Source organism: Chroicocephalus ridibundus, chromosome 1 (assembly GCF_963924245.1).
Source record: "Chroicocephalus ridibundus chromosome 1, bChrRid1.1, whole genome shotgun sequence".
Taxonomy (NCBI): domain Eukaryota; kingdom Metazoa; phylum Chordata; class Aves; order Charadriiformes; family Laridae; genus Chroicocephalus; species Chroicocephalus ridibundus.
This window is the reverse complement of record NC_086284.1, coordinates 181014538-181030485: the sequence shown is the minus strand read 5'-3', so window position 1 is coordinate 181030485 and position 15948 is coordinate 181014538. Positions and strand designations below refer to the sequence as shown.

General features: G+C 39.4%; 1 protein-coding gene across 2 annotated transcripts in view; it reads right to left on the bottom strand.

Annotated features, from left to right (window-relative positions):
• The window catches only part of PTPRR (protein tyrosine phosphatase receptor type R), a 161197-nt gene that overhangs the window by 5318 nt on the left and 139931 nt on the right, over positions 1-15948 (bottom strand). For both annotated transcript variants that reach the window (XM_063322947.1, XM_063322948.1), the window contains exons 10-13: positions 14756-14893; positions 7823-7933; positions 6482-6639; positions 2365-2478 (exon numbers count right to left, since the gene is read on the bottom strand). In XM_063322947.1, coding sequence (XP_063179017.1) covers positions 2365-2478; positions 6482-6639; positions 7823-7933; positions 14756-14893 — 521 coding nt within the window. The remainder of the gene's footprint in view (positions 1-2364; positions 2479-6481; positions 6640-7822; positions 7934-14755; positions 14894-15948) is intronic.

Here is a 15948-nt window from a genome sequence, read left to right as displayed (position 1 = left end):
GGCAGGTGTCTGGCCCCTAGGTGGTTAGATAAAATGACCCTTTTATGATAAACTCTCTTTTTTCTGTTTTGTGAGGGCAAATCTGACGTACAAAGAATAAATTGGAGCTCAGCTGCTGGCCTGTATCACGAGGAAGACAGCCTCATCTCTGTTGCTGCTCTGCTCCTGGTTGTACCCCATTGCTAATGTTGGCCAGGCCGGTAACTGAAGTGCAACACAGCTGTGGCCAGAGGCAGCTCTTGCAGCCACACCTAGTGGGATGTTTAGTTCATTTTTCCAGCTTGATGCCACATGTAATGAGCCCACCTCACACGCCATCTGCCAATAACCACCACGTCAGGAGACCGGGTCATCAGGGGCAGCTGGTCTCATGGAGTTTTGTCCATATAGCACTGATGCTTGTCCATTTTATGAACCTGCAATCTGGTTGGGCTGACAGTGGCTACCATAGCCTTAGGGGTGCTAAGCTCTGCCTTAACAATCCTTGCTATAAACTGACTGCCAGGTGAGTGAGATCCATTCCACAATATGGCCAATTGGAAAAGGGAAAGAAAAGGAGCTTTTGGTTACTGATTTTTGCCCAGAAAAATGACTTTAAAAATTAAAACACAGATATACTTTTTGTCTCAGGCAATGCCTGAGAATATGAAGAGCTGAGGTGCCTTAAGCAAGATCTCTGGAGTCTATTTATATAATCTGAAACTCAAAAAACTACAGAAACGTGCAAATCACAAGACTTAAGAATTTTTATAAGCTTTGTGTCACTGAGATTGCTGTTATGAATGTTTCTATTTGGGTCAGATTTTCATTCTCTTTCCAAGTTTATCTCGGATATTAATACATATAAGAAAGTTCACTGGTCAGATACACTCAATGAAATTGTGTTGTCAGTTATAAAGCTGAAAATATGGATTATTTTTTCTACGTCTGAAATAATGACATAAAAATGGTGTAGCTGAGACCAGAGTTTGCTTCCACTTCTCTACAGTGGAGTGTAAAAGCAATAAGAAAAAGATTATCTTATAATAGAAATACTAAAATAGGGGAGAGCACTACAAACCTTTTTCAATAAGATGAACAGATAATCAGAACAGAGTGTTGGAAATTTGGAGTTGATAATTTAAAACAGAGTAAGCGTTTTTCCCTCAGCTCTTCCATCTTTTTTGTTGCTGAGATTTTTAGGTCAGGAACTCCCCTTGGAGAATTTTACACTCTAAGTGGCTCGTGTTGCCCTGTGAGGATCACATTGCAATCTCTGTATGATGAAGGCACGTGGGAGGGGAAGGCAGAGGAGGTGATCCATACACGCAGTCAGCTATATGGATTCTGGTCCTTTGTTGTTCCAGTACCTTTCAGAGCTCTTCAGAACACAAAAATCCTGCATTGTCCCTTCAACCCGAGCTCTTTTTCAGCATTTGCACCCTTATGGGTTGTTTCCATTTAAAGAAGAAATGCACGTCAGAAGCAGTTAATATACTTGCAAGGAGATTATACGATCTGGTACCTACAGCAGGAGAGGAATGAAACTTCTCTATTCTTGGTGCAACCCTGTTTATTTACTTTATACAAAATCCTGTTTCCCCAAGCAGAATAAGAAAGAAAAGTACAACCAAACCAGCAGCTTCCATTGTGCACAATACCCACATCCTCCTTTCCAACACAAATCTCTCTTCAGCCATGGTTTCACAAAACAAAGCACTCTGCAACAATGCTGGCTTACAGCGTTCCTGCTCCCAAGCTGTGAATTCAATCAGGGAATTGATCTGACTTAAGAAAATTCTGCAAAAAATGCCTTGCTATTTTCTTAAGCTGGGCAAGTTTGCCAACCCAATTCAAAAGGACCCCCAGCACAGCTGAGGAAATAGCAACAGCACCAGATTTGGCTCTCTCCTCTGCATAAAGAAACTACACACTGAGTGAGCCTGGATGTCCCTGTCAATCCAGGCTCAAAGACAATCCCTTGCCTCCAGATTGCCCCGTCTCTCTTGTGTCCTAGTGGGATGCCGCAGACAGCAGAAAGCTCCAGGAGAGGAAAAGAGGAGCGCCAAGTGCCCAGCAACTGCAGGGTTGCCATCTCGGGAGAATTTCATTCAGTGGAGTCTCACCCAGTTTCACCCAGAAAACAATATTCCTTACTCAGAATCTAAATACAAATGTTACTTTGAATATTCAGCAAATGCTGTCATAAGAGTCAGCAAAAGTGATGGCAGCCAATTCATGTAAAGAAACATTCAACTGTGAAAAGGTTTTCAGAATCATTACTGAACCATTACCGATCATTACTGAATCATTTCAGTAATGATTTCAGAATCATTGTCTGATTTTCAGAATCATTAACCGACTTATGGTACTTCTGGAACTCACCGATCCACTCGTAGCTGGCAGACAATGCTCAATGCATCTACAACTCCCTCTTCCTTCAACTGCTGACAACCAATGGCCGTGGCAATAAAACATCCAGTTCTTCCTATACCAGCACTGAAAAGAAGGCAAAATTTAATAGGAGAATGGAGTTCACAGATCAAACTGGAAAACACTAAAATAATATGAAAACATAGAATAGAATATGAAATCATGAATAGATACGAAAACGCTAAAAATACAAACCACAGAAGTGCTAGAACCCACAGTTCTTGGGTGCATGACTAGCACGGGTAACTTCTCAGCTCACTTTCTTAGATAGAAATGAAAGGGTGCACCGTTCTAGCAGTCCAGTTGTTGTGGGTAATTTGTGAGGCTTACACGTTTCCACTTTGCACACAAGTGTATGGTAAGAAAACCAATCCCAATTAGTACCACAACGTCCAAATATTCTCTGTCACAGTCCAAGCAAACGAAAGAGAGACACACTGAGCTGGGGGAAAAGCCCACCTAGAGGCAAAAGTCAGCGGGGCTTTATGTTTGAAGCCCTCAAAGTATACAGGGGTTTTGCTAACCATACCTCTAACCGTGAAGGTAAAAAGGACCTACAACCATGCTGATGAAGTTAACCCCCTCTCCTGTGATTCTGCTGGAGGGAGAAGGATTTGGTGCCGTAACTCCCCAGGTTTTCCTGATGCCTGGTTGGAAACAGCCATTTTGGCATTATTTTCACTCCCTGGGCATCCAACACTTCTGAGAATCTCTGACCCACTCTGTTTCTTGCTGAAGTAATGTGGAATTCAGTGCAGCTCAACCCTGTTGTGCTGCATGGCAGGAAAATGTGAGAAAAATAGTTAAAACATGAAGTCAGGGGTCGAGATCTCCATGCCTGGCTTTATAGTAAACACTTAACCCTCTGGTGCCTTGCTTTCTTCATTTCTGCAATGGGTATGAATGCTACCTGCCTCATAAGAGCACTGCAAGAGTTATTTAAATTAACGCCAGGAAGAATCCGTTGAGTGTCTCAGATGGAAGCTTGATATGTCTGACTGCAAAGTGTTACCAGGAGTATGTCCATTTGCTACAGCTGAAACAAATCACAGTCTACTCACCATGGAATGAAAGATAGGAGTGCTTTAGAAACTCAAGAGCCCTCCCATCTGGAAGTGAAAATGTCCAAGAGGACTCAGCAAAACTAAATATATGAGGATGTCTAAGCCAACCGTGAGGGGATAATGAGATGTAAAACTGGCAGCATAAGAAAGGATCGAGTGAGATGAAGATCCTGCATTGATAGCCTGTCTCTTTGGACATCAATAACTATGGGATAAAATGTATCCAAAAGCAGAAGGACATAGTTCATAAGGAGGGGTTTGGAGAAAGCAGTCTAATGCATACCCCCCTTCTCTTCTTCAAATATTTTGAAACCCTTGAAAGTGGGGCTAACAAGTTTAAACAATTCAGATGTAAGTGAAGTTGGCTATAATGAAGGGTTCTTTTTTTCCCTTTTTTTGAGGGTGGATTAAGTGTTCTTGGACACGTTCTTAATATGTATTAAACAAAGATTAGGGTTTTCTAATGTATTTTCTTCCTCAGTTCAGGCGTGCCAGTCCTCTCCTATTACATAGCTTTATTTCAGATAGTGAGAGATAAAAATGACATTGTTCTTCGCTTGCCTGACATTTCTTTCCCGGTATATCTGCAAAATATGGAGAGCTGCTTACTTTGAAATATTTTCAAGCACCCAAACATGTTCTATATATATATTTCTGTTATATATAATCTTTCTAATTTTCCCTTCTTTTTTAGGAGTGTAAGGTGTAGTAGCTCATTCGTAATGACTGTGGTCTGTTAATTGGGAGTGTGAAATATTGGACTGTTACGATTTCGGGATTAAGAGAGGCAGGCAGCATGCTTTTTATAGAACACGTTTATGCACTAGTTGATGAGGAAAGAAAAGCAAAAATTTCCAGCAATAACTTTAACAGTGTCAAGTTACTGAGCATGAAAATTTTATCCCTTATTCTCATTTAAGAAACTCTTACAAGTCCTCCAATATGCCAAATTGCCGGTTCTTCTGGGATGTAGAAAATGGCATTGTGGTCCAGATTCTCAGGCAATTTGGTTTCACTGACTAAAGGGGGATAAATTAGTTTTACATTTGCAGAATATAATTCCGTGCTCTAATTCTTCCTTATTGATTCAATTTAAATAAAAAGCCCTTTTCCCTCTATATTTGAAATCTCTAATTAAAACTTGTATTTGATCCCAAACCACCTAGTTGCCATTAAACCCAAACTTATTTTGATGTCCTAACTACGCATCCAAAGGCCAGATTAAGGAGATATTTTTCATATTTACCCATGCTTTCAGTAAGTGACATGAGAGAGGAAACACATGCCTTTCCAGTGAATGCCACTATAAAGTTTGGTATGAATTTAAAACTTTCCTTCTTTTGGAAATCTGTGTCCTTGGTGTACGTGTGTAATCAGATCTGATGATTTCAAGGACCAAAACAAATGTTCACTCTTTCTCCTATTCTTTTGCAGAATAGGAACTACTTAGCTAAAATAAGTCAAGTCCTTCTTATATCCTGAATGGGCTCATCACTGAAGTGTGTAAGAAAGACAGCACCCTGTGCTTACAGGCTACAAGAAGACACGTACAATAAACTGAATTGCTTTTTTTCCACTTGTGTCACATTAAGAAATTATTAAAGCACTTCTGCTTCAGATTAAGGATCATTGTTTGAGTGTCCACTGTAATGCTCCTCTGGAAATAACTGAGAATTGTGCATTTGTATCTGAGGTCCAAATTTAAAAGTGCGCACAGGCTCTCTAAGACCTGGATGACCGCAACTGCAACTCAAATTAAAAGGGAAAAAATTATCTGACTATGAAATGGAGTGTGAGTTTACCCGTTTTGTAGACCATACTGTAGTGAGCATATAGATAGCTGAGTTATCACTGAAGAACTATTAATTTTAATCACAGCTGAGATGATATCTGGGTCTTTAATCATGAATAAACTCCAGTTCATAATAACAAACTTTGCTGTCATATCATTCACCCCCAAAAGACACCCCGTTCTTCTGAAGACCTTCATTACTGAAGATCCTTACTGGAAAAATGGGACTCTCAATAGCCATCCACAGATTTGTGGATTACTTAGGGAAACTACAATTCCTGATATAAACAGCTGCATAAAATTTGGGAAAGTTCCTTATTCATCACATTCTGATTTTGCAAAATGTCGGGTGGTTCAAATCTGTCTTCTATTTCTCTAAATCTCCAAAGTATGGAGTTGAAAAGAAGTGGTTCAAGATGAAAAGTTCTGTTTTTGATGTACTTCTAGGAAAAAAAAAAGTATTAACCCAACTGTAAGAGATGTATCATCACAGTTATGAGACAAAGCAGGTAAGGAAACATTGATTTTAATTTTTTTTTTTTCTGTTTTGCTTCACGTACTTCTTTACACCAATATAATGAGTCCAGTACTACTTCCTACTACTTCAACTGCAACATGTGGCAATGAATCAATATAAAGCAATAAAATGGAATTTAATTAGAATGATTAGAAGGACATTCTCTGGTTCATTGTAATTTCTGTGAATAACACCCTGCTCTTGAGTGCTGAATAACACTTTGCTCTTGAGTATCAAACCAACTGCCTTTATGAAAATGTTCACAAATTTTAGTACTGATGTGTTTTGCTCTCCGAATTTGTACCTGATGCCTGCTGTTCAAAATGGACTTGCTTTACAACATTTTAGCCAACCAGTCACAGGGCATTGCATCTGACTTAGACACGTAATTATGCAACAAGACTAAAAAGAAAGCAAATAATGAATAAGAAACAGAAAATAAATACTTTTTCCAGCTGGTCTTTCAAAAACAGAGTTCATTAGCAGAAATGGAGAATGGTTCAGAAACAATTTGCTAGCAACAAGGGAGTTCTCTCAAATCCTCAAATATGAACTGAAAAAGCCAATTAGCATGAAGAGGATCTGGGGAATTTTACTCTTCCCCAGATACGTTCTTTGTTTAGGAGGAGGACTGTCGGATGCGATTTGCTGTGGCCTTGCTTTGGGCAGGCATTTAAGAGCAGGATTGCGAGTTACCTGCAGTGCACAATGACAGGCCCTCTGCCAGGTGATTCCACCCTGTCCTCTTCTACGTCCAGCATGAGCTGAAGCAGAGGCTGAGCGCTGTCGGGGGTTTTGTGGTCCGGCCAGGATGTGTACCAGTAGTGTTTCACACTTCGGGACTGACTCCCTTGCTGAAAATAACATGAAGATTTTATATGCACGCTTGTGGTGAACAATTCTTTTTATTTCTCTCAATGTTATGGTAAAAAGACAGTAAAAATGTTAAGAGAGACTTAACAATTTTTGTTTTATTAGACTCGGAGGATGCAATTGCAGGGGAACAGCCATGCTTCCAGGGACACGGTTGCAAGAAGGGTTTGTGCGCCTGAAAACTCAGCTGTTGTTTCAGCTATGTACGTTCTGCTCCGTCCACCCGACTACTAACTTCCTGACCGTGTGGTCAACTGGGAATTTTCAGAGGTCTGTGTTAGGTCAGTAAAAAGATCTAGAGAGACTAACTTGACATAGGCTTCTGAATCTCTAAATTATTATGTATATTCGCTACCATTTAAGGATATTATCATAAGGGTCTGGTACTAAAACTGCAAGAGGATTTAAGTTAAAAGTGCAGAAGAACTGCCCTCTAGATTAATCAAATGTCCCAGTTTGTCCAGTTATTCTCTCCAACAGAGGCTTCTACCACTTACTTCAACAAGCCAAGGGGCTAAATATGGGCTACAGTAATTTGTGTTGGATGATATGACTTCTGCCCACTTTTCGCTGCCTGGGCCGAAACACCAAACAAATTTTCCCAATTCATTATTTATTGTAATGCTCTGTGAGGAGCAGCAGATGATGCAATCCGATAGCGCATAAGTGTAATATGGGGAGTAACTTAGAAGAGGAACATCTGCCTTATTTTGCACAGTTACTGTTTAGTCAGAACCATGAAAGCATGAAGCTTTCCTTAATGTACTCCTTATATTTTTAGCTTCTCAAATGGGCTATAGATGCACTCAGCACGCAACATGAGCAGCATATTTTCTCAGAATGATGCTATGCTAGCTCTTTCATTAACTAAAATCCTTTTACGTCGCCTTGGCAATGCTAAACAGGCCTCAAAGCAAATGTAATTCAAGAGAGTGAAACTTGCACTCTTTTTGAAGCCTTTTTTATTGCCAGTATGATACAAAGCAGCAATACAATAAGCGTTCCAGCGCTTTGGTCTCAATCATACCTTGCAGCTGTGAGCTTCATAGCTCAGTTACTCCTCCTGTAAAAATGTATGCCCTTTAAAAAAAAAACACTTTAACTTCATTTAACATTAAAAAAATAAAGCATTCGGAACAATGCTTCTCAGATGCAGATTGTTACCTTTATTGTAAGCTGACGGACAGTATAGTTCTCGCATTCTTGCACACTGTTAACAAGGACTTCAACCTTCCCATAGATTCCTCTTTTTTCTGGCCAATAGAGCACACATTTCTGGAAAGCAAACATCAGAGGTCATCAACAAACTGGATCCTGGAGCCATATTCATATCTAATTTTTACACAGGATGTATTTGTCTGGAAAGTTCAGAACAACTGAACCGAGGTGTTACTCACGTCAGAAGCATTCCTAAATAAGATACTGTAGGCCTCCTAAGGAATGACAGAGGCCTGATTTTCAGAATCTGAGTTTTTCAAATATGGATCTCTATCACTGAACACTTTGAACAGCTGTTTATATTCTTCTCAATGAAGTTCAGTTAAAGGAATTATTTTACACATTCAAATGTAAAGATTTTTCTTCTAGAACATTTTCTAATTCATAGAATTAAATTTATAAAGTTTGCTCTTTCGAAATGGGATTTCCTTCTGAGCAAGACATTTAGAAACCTGTCCTCACAACTTTGTCCTCTTTACTCTCCTGAGCCCTGATACAACAAAGCATGTAAATATGCCCTTAGTTCTTACTGAATTCAATGGGAGTTAATGTACATGTTAAAGTATTTTGCAGAATCCAAGTTGTCTACTATATAACTTACTGGAAATTAATGTTAAAAAGACCCACCAGTCTTGCTACAGCTACACAAAATTATATATAGAATTCTTAATAAATCAGTACTATATCAGCAATGTAGGTGACAAGCATTTACTAAAAAGAAGATGAAGAAATACTATTTCCAATATGAACCATTTTGTTTTTCACCTGCAATAGTTTGCTTATCTTCAAGTAAACTGCAACTTCATATTAATTTCCATAAAGGTATCTCTATAGTCTACCTGAAAGCAAACATCCCTATTGTAGAAATACGTTTCTAAAAATAGATGCTTATTACCTTAAAAGCATAAGGTGTTAGAAAGCCACAATTTCTGAAATAATGCTGGCCCATCTGAACTGTTCATTAAATAAAAAACCCTCTAACAATTAAAGAAAGCCTTCTTTTTAATATCCAATACACAGGTTAAAAAAAAATGACACTGAGAGAGCAGACAGTTCTACATTAATAGGAATCCCAGAAAGACCTTGTTTGTGTTTTCTCACAAATGCTTGCTGAAGAAACTGGTACATATTTAGACAGTAGCCTACATTATGCAGCAAAATGTAACAATCACTTTAATATAATTAATTGCCATAAAGCATAACTCCCAGTAAATACTGCTAAAACTGATCCAGAAAAAAATATCAGTGAAATGCAAAGCTTTACCACCAGGTGTGATCTTTAAGCTGCTACTCTACTTGATAACCCGATTGAACTGAATAATCTCTGTTGTATAAAAACTTTTCTAAAAATAGATGCTCATTACCTTAAGAGTGTAAGGTGTGTGAAAGCCACATTTTCTGAAACAATGCTGGCCAATCTGACTGGTTTCGTTCAAATCCTGTCTTTTGCAGAATTACTCGAACATCCTAAATTTGCTGTGTCCCCGAAGACATCAAGAATGGCAATAAAATACTCAGAAATTTGTACGAAAAAAAGTGTTCACAAGTTCCACAGTCCCCCCATGTGACACATATAGGGACTATCATCTGCCAGATCTGCAATTCATGCCCCTCCCTGGGAGTGTAGTTTTCAGTGCTAATATGGGAAAAAGAAAAGTCTAAATACACAATTGTACCCTGACAATCAACAATAGTTGAGTCAACCCCTGAGACTCCTTGATAAATGCAAGCATGCGACACTCACTACAAAGCCTCAGGCACTCCAGAAGAGTGTTTTTCTTGACTCTTTCCCAGAACTGGAATTGGCAACTTGCTCTGGGTGGACAATGAAATGGGGCTGTTCATTAAAATAACTTTCATTTAACAGTCTGTCTACATTTAGTGAGATACAATGGATTATTTTTAACACAGTCTCCTTGCATCTTTTTAAAATACCGTTTGTTACTGCTTTAAAAAATAGCCTTGCAAGTAGGGCTGGGATCAGCTGGTTCAGGCACTTCTAAGAAGACAGATATTTGGGGAAATTAGCATGTTTTTGGAAGTTAATTGTAATAAAGGAACAAAGATGAAGATGGGAGGGATAAACATATCAGACATACAAAAAAAAATACAGAAAATCCCAGGAGCATCACCAAAAAAGAATAAATTGCCTCAAGCTACTGCTTGAACCTTAGAGAAAATTCCACTGGTCTCACGTAGGTAAGTTCAAAAGGCAAACACAATGGTTAAGAAGGTGCTCTCTAGCCTCATGCCTGTAATCAGTAAAAGCTTATTGCCTACTGTATATATCAGAAAGAAGGAAGAAACCACTTGTTCTTATCATCCTGTAGTCCTCCACCTCCAGTCTTTGTGCTGGTCCTGATTCTGTTCCTTGCTGCTCTTTCAGGCCGCATAGTTTCCCTTTCAGCATACTCGTACATTACAGCACTTTCTAAATAGGTCACATATTTTGTGAGCTTGGGATTGGATGTAAAATCGTCTATGTAGTCAGCAAACATAAAACAGCTATGAGCAGGACTTTTAAAAAGATGTTTAAGCTCAAAAAAAAAAGAAAAAAAGAAAAAAAAGAAATCGTAACCAACTTGCATGGCAGCCAAAAGCTTGGGAATCTTCTTACTTTCATGTGGAAAACCTCATGTTCCTGCCATCTTTCAGATTCCCCCCTCGGATTAATTTCCATTGGTTAGCTTTTTGCTAAAAATGATTATTTATTTCTGATCTGGTCCCTGACCCTTTTTTAAAAAACAAAACAAAACAACACAACATTCCCTGACCCGAACAGGAAGTTTATACAAGAAACAGCTTCTCGCATGACCTCTAATTGATTTCAGCCTTTGTCCTTCCCCCTGTGACAGGGCTGCAGGCTGAGGCTCTCTCCATCCCCTGTCCTGTCTCCTTGCGCTCCCCATCCCATGCCCGCCAGGTGCCAGGCTTCATGGGACCGCTCCTGAGGTGGGTCTCCATGACTGCGTAGGGTCCGGCGCTGCCTCGGACTGGGGCTGGCACCTGCTGTTTGCTGCGGTCGGTCTGCGCTCAGGAGCACAGGTTATTTTAACTTGCCAGAAGTGCTCCTCTTGCAGCCTGGTCCCCCAGTTCTGCCAAATGGAGGAAGGCGCTCTCAGCTGAGGGGTTATTTACCTGCTTTATTTTGCCTGGATTTGGACCCTGAACAAAATTAGTTTAACAATTCTCAAGTATTTGTCAAGTTGCTTTACTTCAGCTCCTCTTGTTTATTTTTCCATATAGCCACGCTAACAAATTTACACATTAAATGTCCCAATAACCAGGCCGAGACACAACAGTAATGAATAATTATAACAAAGCTTCAGTTCCAGAACCCCTTTTTACTCCTGCCTATTTACAGTCACTATATATACAGTCACTATTTACCTATTTACAGTCACCACTAACTCAAGCATGAGACGTATACTTTAAGAGGGCTTGCAGGATTTTCCTTCATATACTAAAATCCTCAAAGTTAGGACCAAATCTTCTTAAGTTTTTCCAAAACCTAAGACATATCTGTGGTGCCAATTACTAGTAAGTAATCTTCAAAGAAGCTTATGTGAATTCTGTAAAAGGCAGGATTTCCGAATTCCAAAACCTACGTTGCTATGTGTAGATAAGGGTGCATACAGACCGAGGGAAAAAATGTTACGTGAAAAATAACGTGAGCTTTAAACAGTGAGTTAACAAGATTGTCCTAGATAATTACTGACAACAAGATTTATATTATCTGAGTTGAATAAACACACATTGTTTAATCCATCTGTCAGTACTAGTTCTTTCTTCTTGCAGAATGCTGCACAATATTCTTTATTTATGCTTTCCAAAAGATGTTCCCTGGTTAACAGGTAACGTTGCTAGTAAATTTTGAAGGCAAACTAAATGCATATTATCTGTGGAGTACATAACATAACCAGGAAAACCAGCTGATACAACTGAATTCTATAAACTTCTCTACAAAATTATATAGAAGTCTATAAAATTCTTACACTCCACATATTTGTCTAATTTCCATTGCTCAGTTGTCTTGACTAAACTCAGTAATATATGAAATTTAGATGTGCCTTGTGGATAAAGCTTTGTAAGATTGTGTCCTAAAATAGTACTACAGTTAGAGATGGTCACCTCCAGTGGGTGATTTATCTCATTCTCTTAGAGTGGGATGGATCACCCTCTGGAAGTGACTACTGCTCTTCTGTGACCAGGGAGGGCACCTAGATCACTAGATGAGATGTGTTTTTCCTCATATTAGCCCAAAAATTATAGCCTAGAGTGACAAATTTCTCATTATTTATTCAGGCAGAAGCTCCTTTGCTGTGGACTCTCCTTGCACAGGTAGATTTCCAATCTGTTCAGACACTTGTGTAATTTTGAGGACAGGATTTACAGATTCTGCTTAAAATACTCAGAGCACTCATAGTTCCTTCAGCATTATTCTTGCTTATAAATCAATCTCCTTTTTTTTTAACAGAGTTCAAAATGAAAAGGAAAGAAAATCCAATAATTTAATGCTCCACTTTTTTTCATACAGCTGAAATCAGTATTTTGCTCAGCAGTTTACTTTCATATTATATCTTCATCCATCTTACAAAAACTGCTACCACAGTGTCTTCATCTTTTTTTCATTTGATGGAAGGAAGTAACTCTATAGAAACCTTTGTTTATCATAATTTCACACAATTCCTATTGTTATTGCAAATTCATCACATCTGACAATGTGAATATACTGACTATACTGAACTAGGACACCAATGTCCCAAATAATTTTACTTACGCTAAATAAATGAATTCATTGTTGAGATTAAGGTTTGTCATGTGTCTCTCATTTGACAGCCCCTCATTATACATCACTTTATACATTAGAGTACATTATAGCTCAAATGGAGGCTAACTGATGTTATACCAACTGGAACGGGGCCTATACCTGAGAGTTAGGTATGGGGGTTTATTTGTGCAGGTACGGATGTGGATCAGTGGATGAATACACTTTCAAGTATGCAGGTATTTGTATGTGTGTATACACTGCGGACGTGCCTCCCTGAAAACAACGGAAACAGAGCAGAACACAGCAGAGAAGAAAAAATATCAAGTGCTATTTTGCTAAATAACATCTGCTCTTGCCTTCTCTACAGAGAGAAAATACTTTAACAGTGAAGTTAATATGCTGAGCATAGCCACTAGCTAAGCTGTTTTCTTTTCAATAGCAAGCAAGGTTTCAGGAGGAACCGGCTGACGGTGGGAGAGTTCCTAAGGTTTCTAGACAGGCAGGACGGCTTGTGCAAACACAGCCTCTCTATATAGCCTGGGAACGATTTGAGATTCCCCACCCTTTCTATTAGGAGGAAATTACCACTGCCAGGCCACAACAATGCGGATAAACACCAGTGCCTAGAGCCTGCGTAACTCAGGTAAACACAGGGCTTCCTGACACGATGGAAACCACTGGGCACTTCTTTCAAGTCATTCTTCTTACACGGTGTCAGATGTGAGTGTTTAAACAGTCAGCACTTCCTCAGTGAAATACTTGTTCTTTCGGCCAATTAGGCTGGGGTAAGTTTTCTACATTTTCAGGAATAATCTTTTTAATGTAGGCTTCTGGACGCTTGGTTGAACAGTCTAGTGTAAAATGGCACCTGGATTGGAAATATGTCTTGGGATATTTTACAAGACCAACCTACTGTTTACATACAGCTTTCTTAAAATACACTGGATTTTAAGTTTCATGTTAGAAGCCCAAACTCATGGTGACAAAGAGCCAAGCAGCAGCCAAGGGCAAAAGAAAGAAGAGTACATCTACTGAGTCCATATTTAAATGGACCAGTGAGTTTGAGCCCTGAGAAGGCACTCAGGATCTTGATCTTGGCCCCTTGATGGCTCAGACTTTGCCTGAATAAACTCTGTTTCTCTATTATCACATGTATCTGAGTTTGAAGAGCAGGGTGTGAGTGGAGCAGGGGCAGTATGGCCCTGGTGCTCACCCGGCAAGGTGCTGAGACGCGGCTGAGGCACCTACCTGGAGTTGGGAATTGCTATCAAGTCTAGCAGTTTGGACTCAAGAAAAAAGCCAAACTCCTTTATGTCTGTTTCTCTCTTGTCCACAAGCCCTGTAAATCACTTCTTTAACATTCAGTCTCCCAGAACAGAGCTTTGTGTTGGCCCTCTGCATGGGAGAGTCATTTTCATTCCTAGTGCCTGGAAGTCACAAATATGGACTCTGGCACTATCAAGGAAAGCCTGGCAACAATTTATACGAATACTAAATAAAGCCATTAAAGATGTAATTGGGAATTGATCCAAAAGTCACAGAATGTGTAACAGGCAGTTAGATGACCATTAGCAATTAAAATGCAATTGTCATCTCCACTTGGTACTAAGGTAAAGAGCCATGTAGTTGCATTCTGGCTAAGTCCCTCCATGGTATTGGCATTTGGGAGCCCAAACTGTATTTCTGGGATATCTGAAGATCTGTAATATCTGGAATGGATTCAAAACCTGCCGTTATAGCAAAGTGCAAACTTCAACCATGTCAGGAAACCTCTAATCAAAACACTAACCATCTATTCTTTACATACCAGAAAGTAACAAGAAGTACAGAGGTGATCAACAGACATATGAGCTGTTTCTTAAAAAATTATGAACCCAACAGCACAGATCTAGAAAACGGAATTCCTTTTTTCTTTTGTTAATACATCTCTTATGATTGCTATGCAATTGAAGTTGGTATATTTGGCTACCCCAGCATTGCTTTTCACATTGCCCATTACCAGAGTATTTAAGAGCCAGTTATGTGCTAGCTTCCTTGTATATCTGCTAAGGTTCTTTCTACAGTATGAAGACACAGGAATAATTTCTCAGGTTGGCTAGTTGTCATACCTCATTTTTTTCTTTCAGCTTTGTGATCATAACAATGACAGGGCTGTCTTCTTGCCAAACCATCTGCCAGAAATCATTCACGGTATTAATCATGGGTCCCTGAGTTGCAATGAAAGCCTTCTCTTTACCTCCATATCCCTGGTTTAGAGACAGACACAAAACCATTTACTTTAAATTCATGTGGTGGACCAAAATTGCAGGTGACTGTTTTAAAAGAGCAGAAAAAAGAATCTGGAATTTAAAAAAAAAAAAAAGAAAAAAAAAGAGTTATTTAAATTGAAAGCAGTTATGACTAACAGTAGAGCAGATCAGAAATTTTTCAGTAGAACAGTTTTTCCTCTGGAAACTACTCATTCAATGGACTGAAATGGTCCTGAAAATACATCAATCCCTCTCAAATTTCCCTGCTTACTTGGCTTCTCCTAGCTTACTCTGTTCTTCAAGTTGTTGGGGCTTTCCATCATCCAGTGGTACTTTAATCCATGATTTATGTTGCTGCAGTGTTTACAAGATAGTTTACAGTAAACAAGCTACAGAAAAAAAATGAGAACTATAAAACTGGATTCTATGAAGATTCATGACAGGAAAAGAGATTTAAAATACATGAAGGCTTGTGGAGTAAAAGACGCTGCTATGCATCTTTGCTAAGGGAGAAGTGCCTTTATGAAACCTTATAAGAGGGACAGTATATCAGTATAGGGAGTCCCAAGGCACACAAGTGTACAGGAGGTCAAAGAAAGGTCAGGCAAACAGCAGGGAAGCAGAGGAAAGGGAAAGGCAAGAAGAAATGGGAAAAACAAGAGATTGCCTTCTTATTTTTCAGGTGAGAAGGAGAACTTGTGAGTTTGTGCAGCGACAGGGTGCCCAACAGTAACGCAGGTGATCCTGGCAATGTCTGAAGGGGATGAGTGAATGGAGAACAGCTGGAGGTGGTGCAGGAGCCTTTAGCCATGGGCCTTCCTTTTGGGTGCCTTCTTCCTGACAGCTGTTACTCACTGCATGAACCAACAGGATAGATCCTCAGCTGGTATAAACAGTCCTCCTACTTACCAACTTACCAATCTGCCTGAACATGCTTTGTCCAAGACAGGTCTGTTGGGATCTCACCAAGCCTAATGGTGTTGCATGTATGGATGTGAAATTTCATTTTGTTGCTGGATTGTATTTTTTCTGCAGTTGCTAACAATTCAACT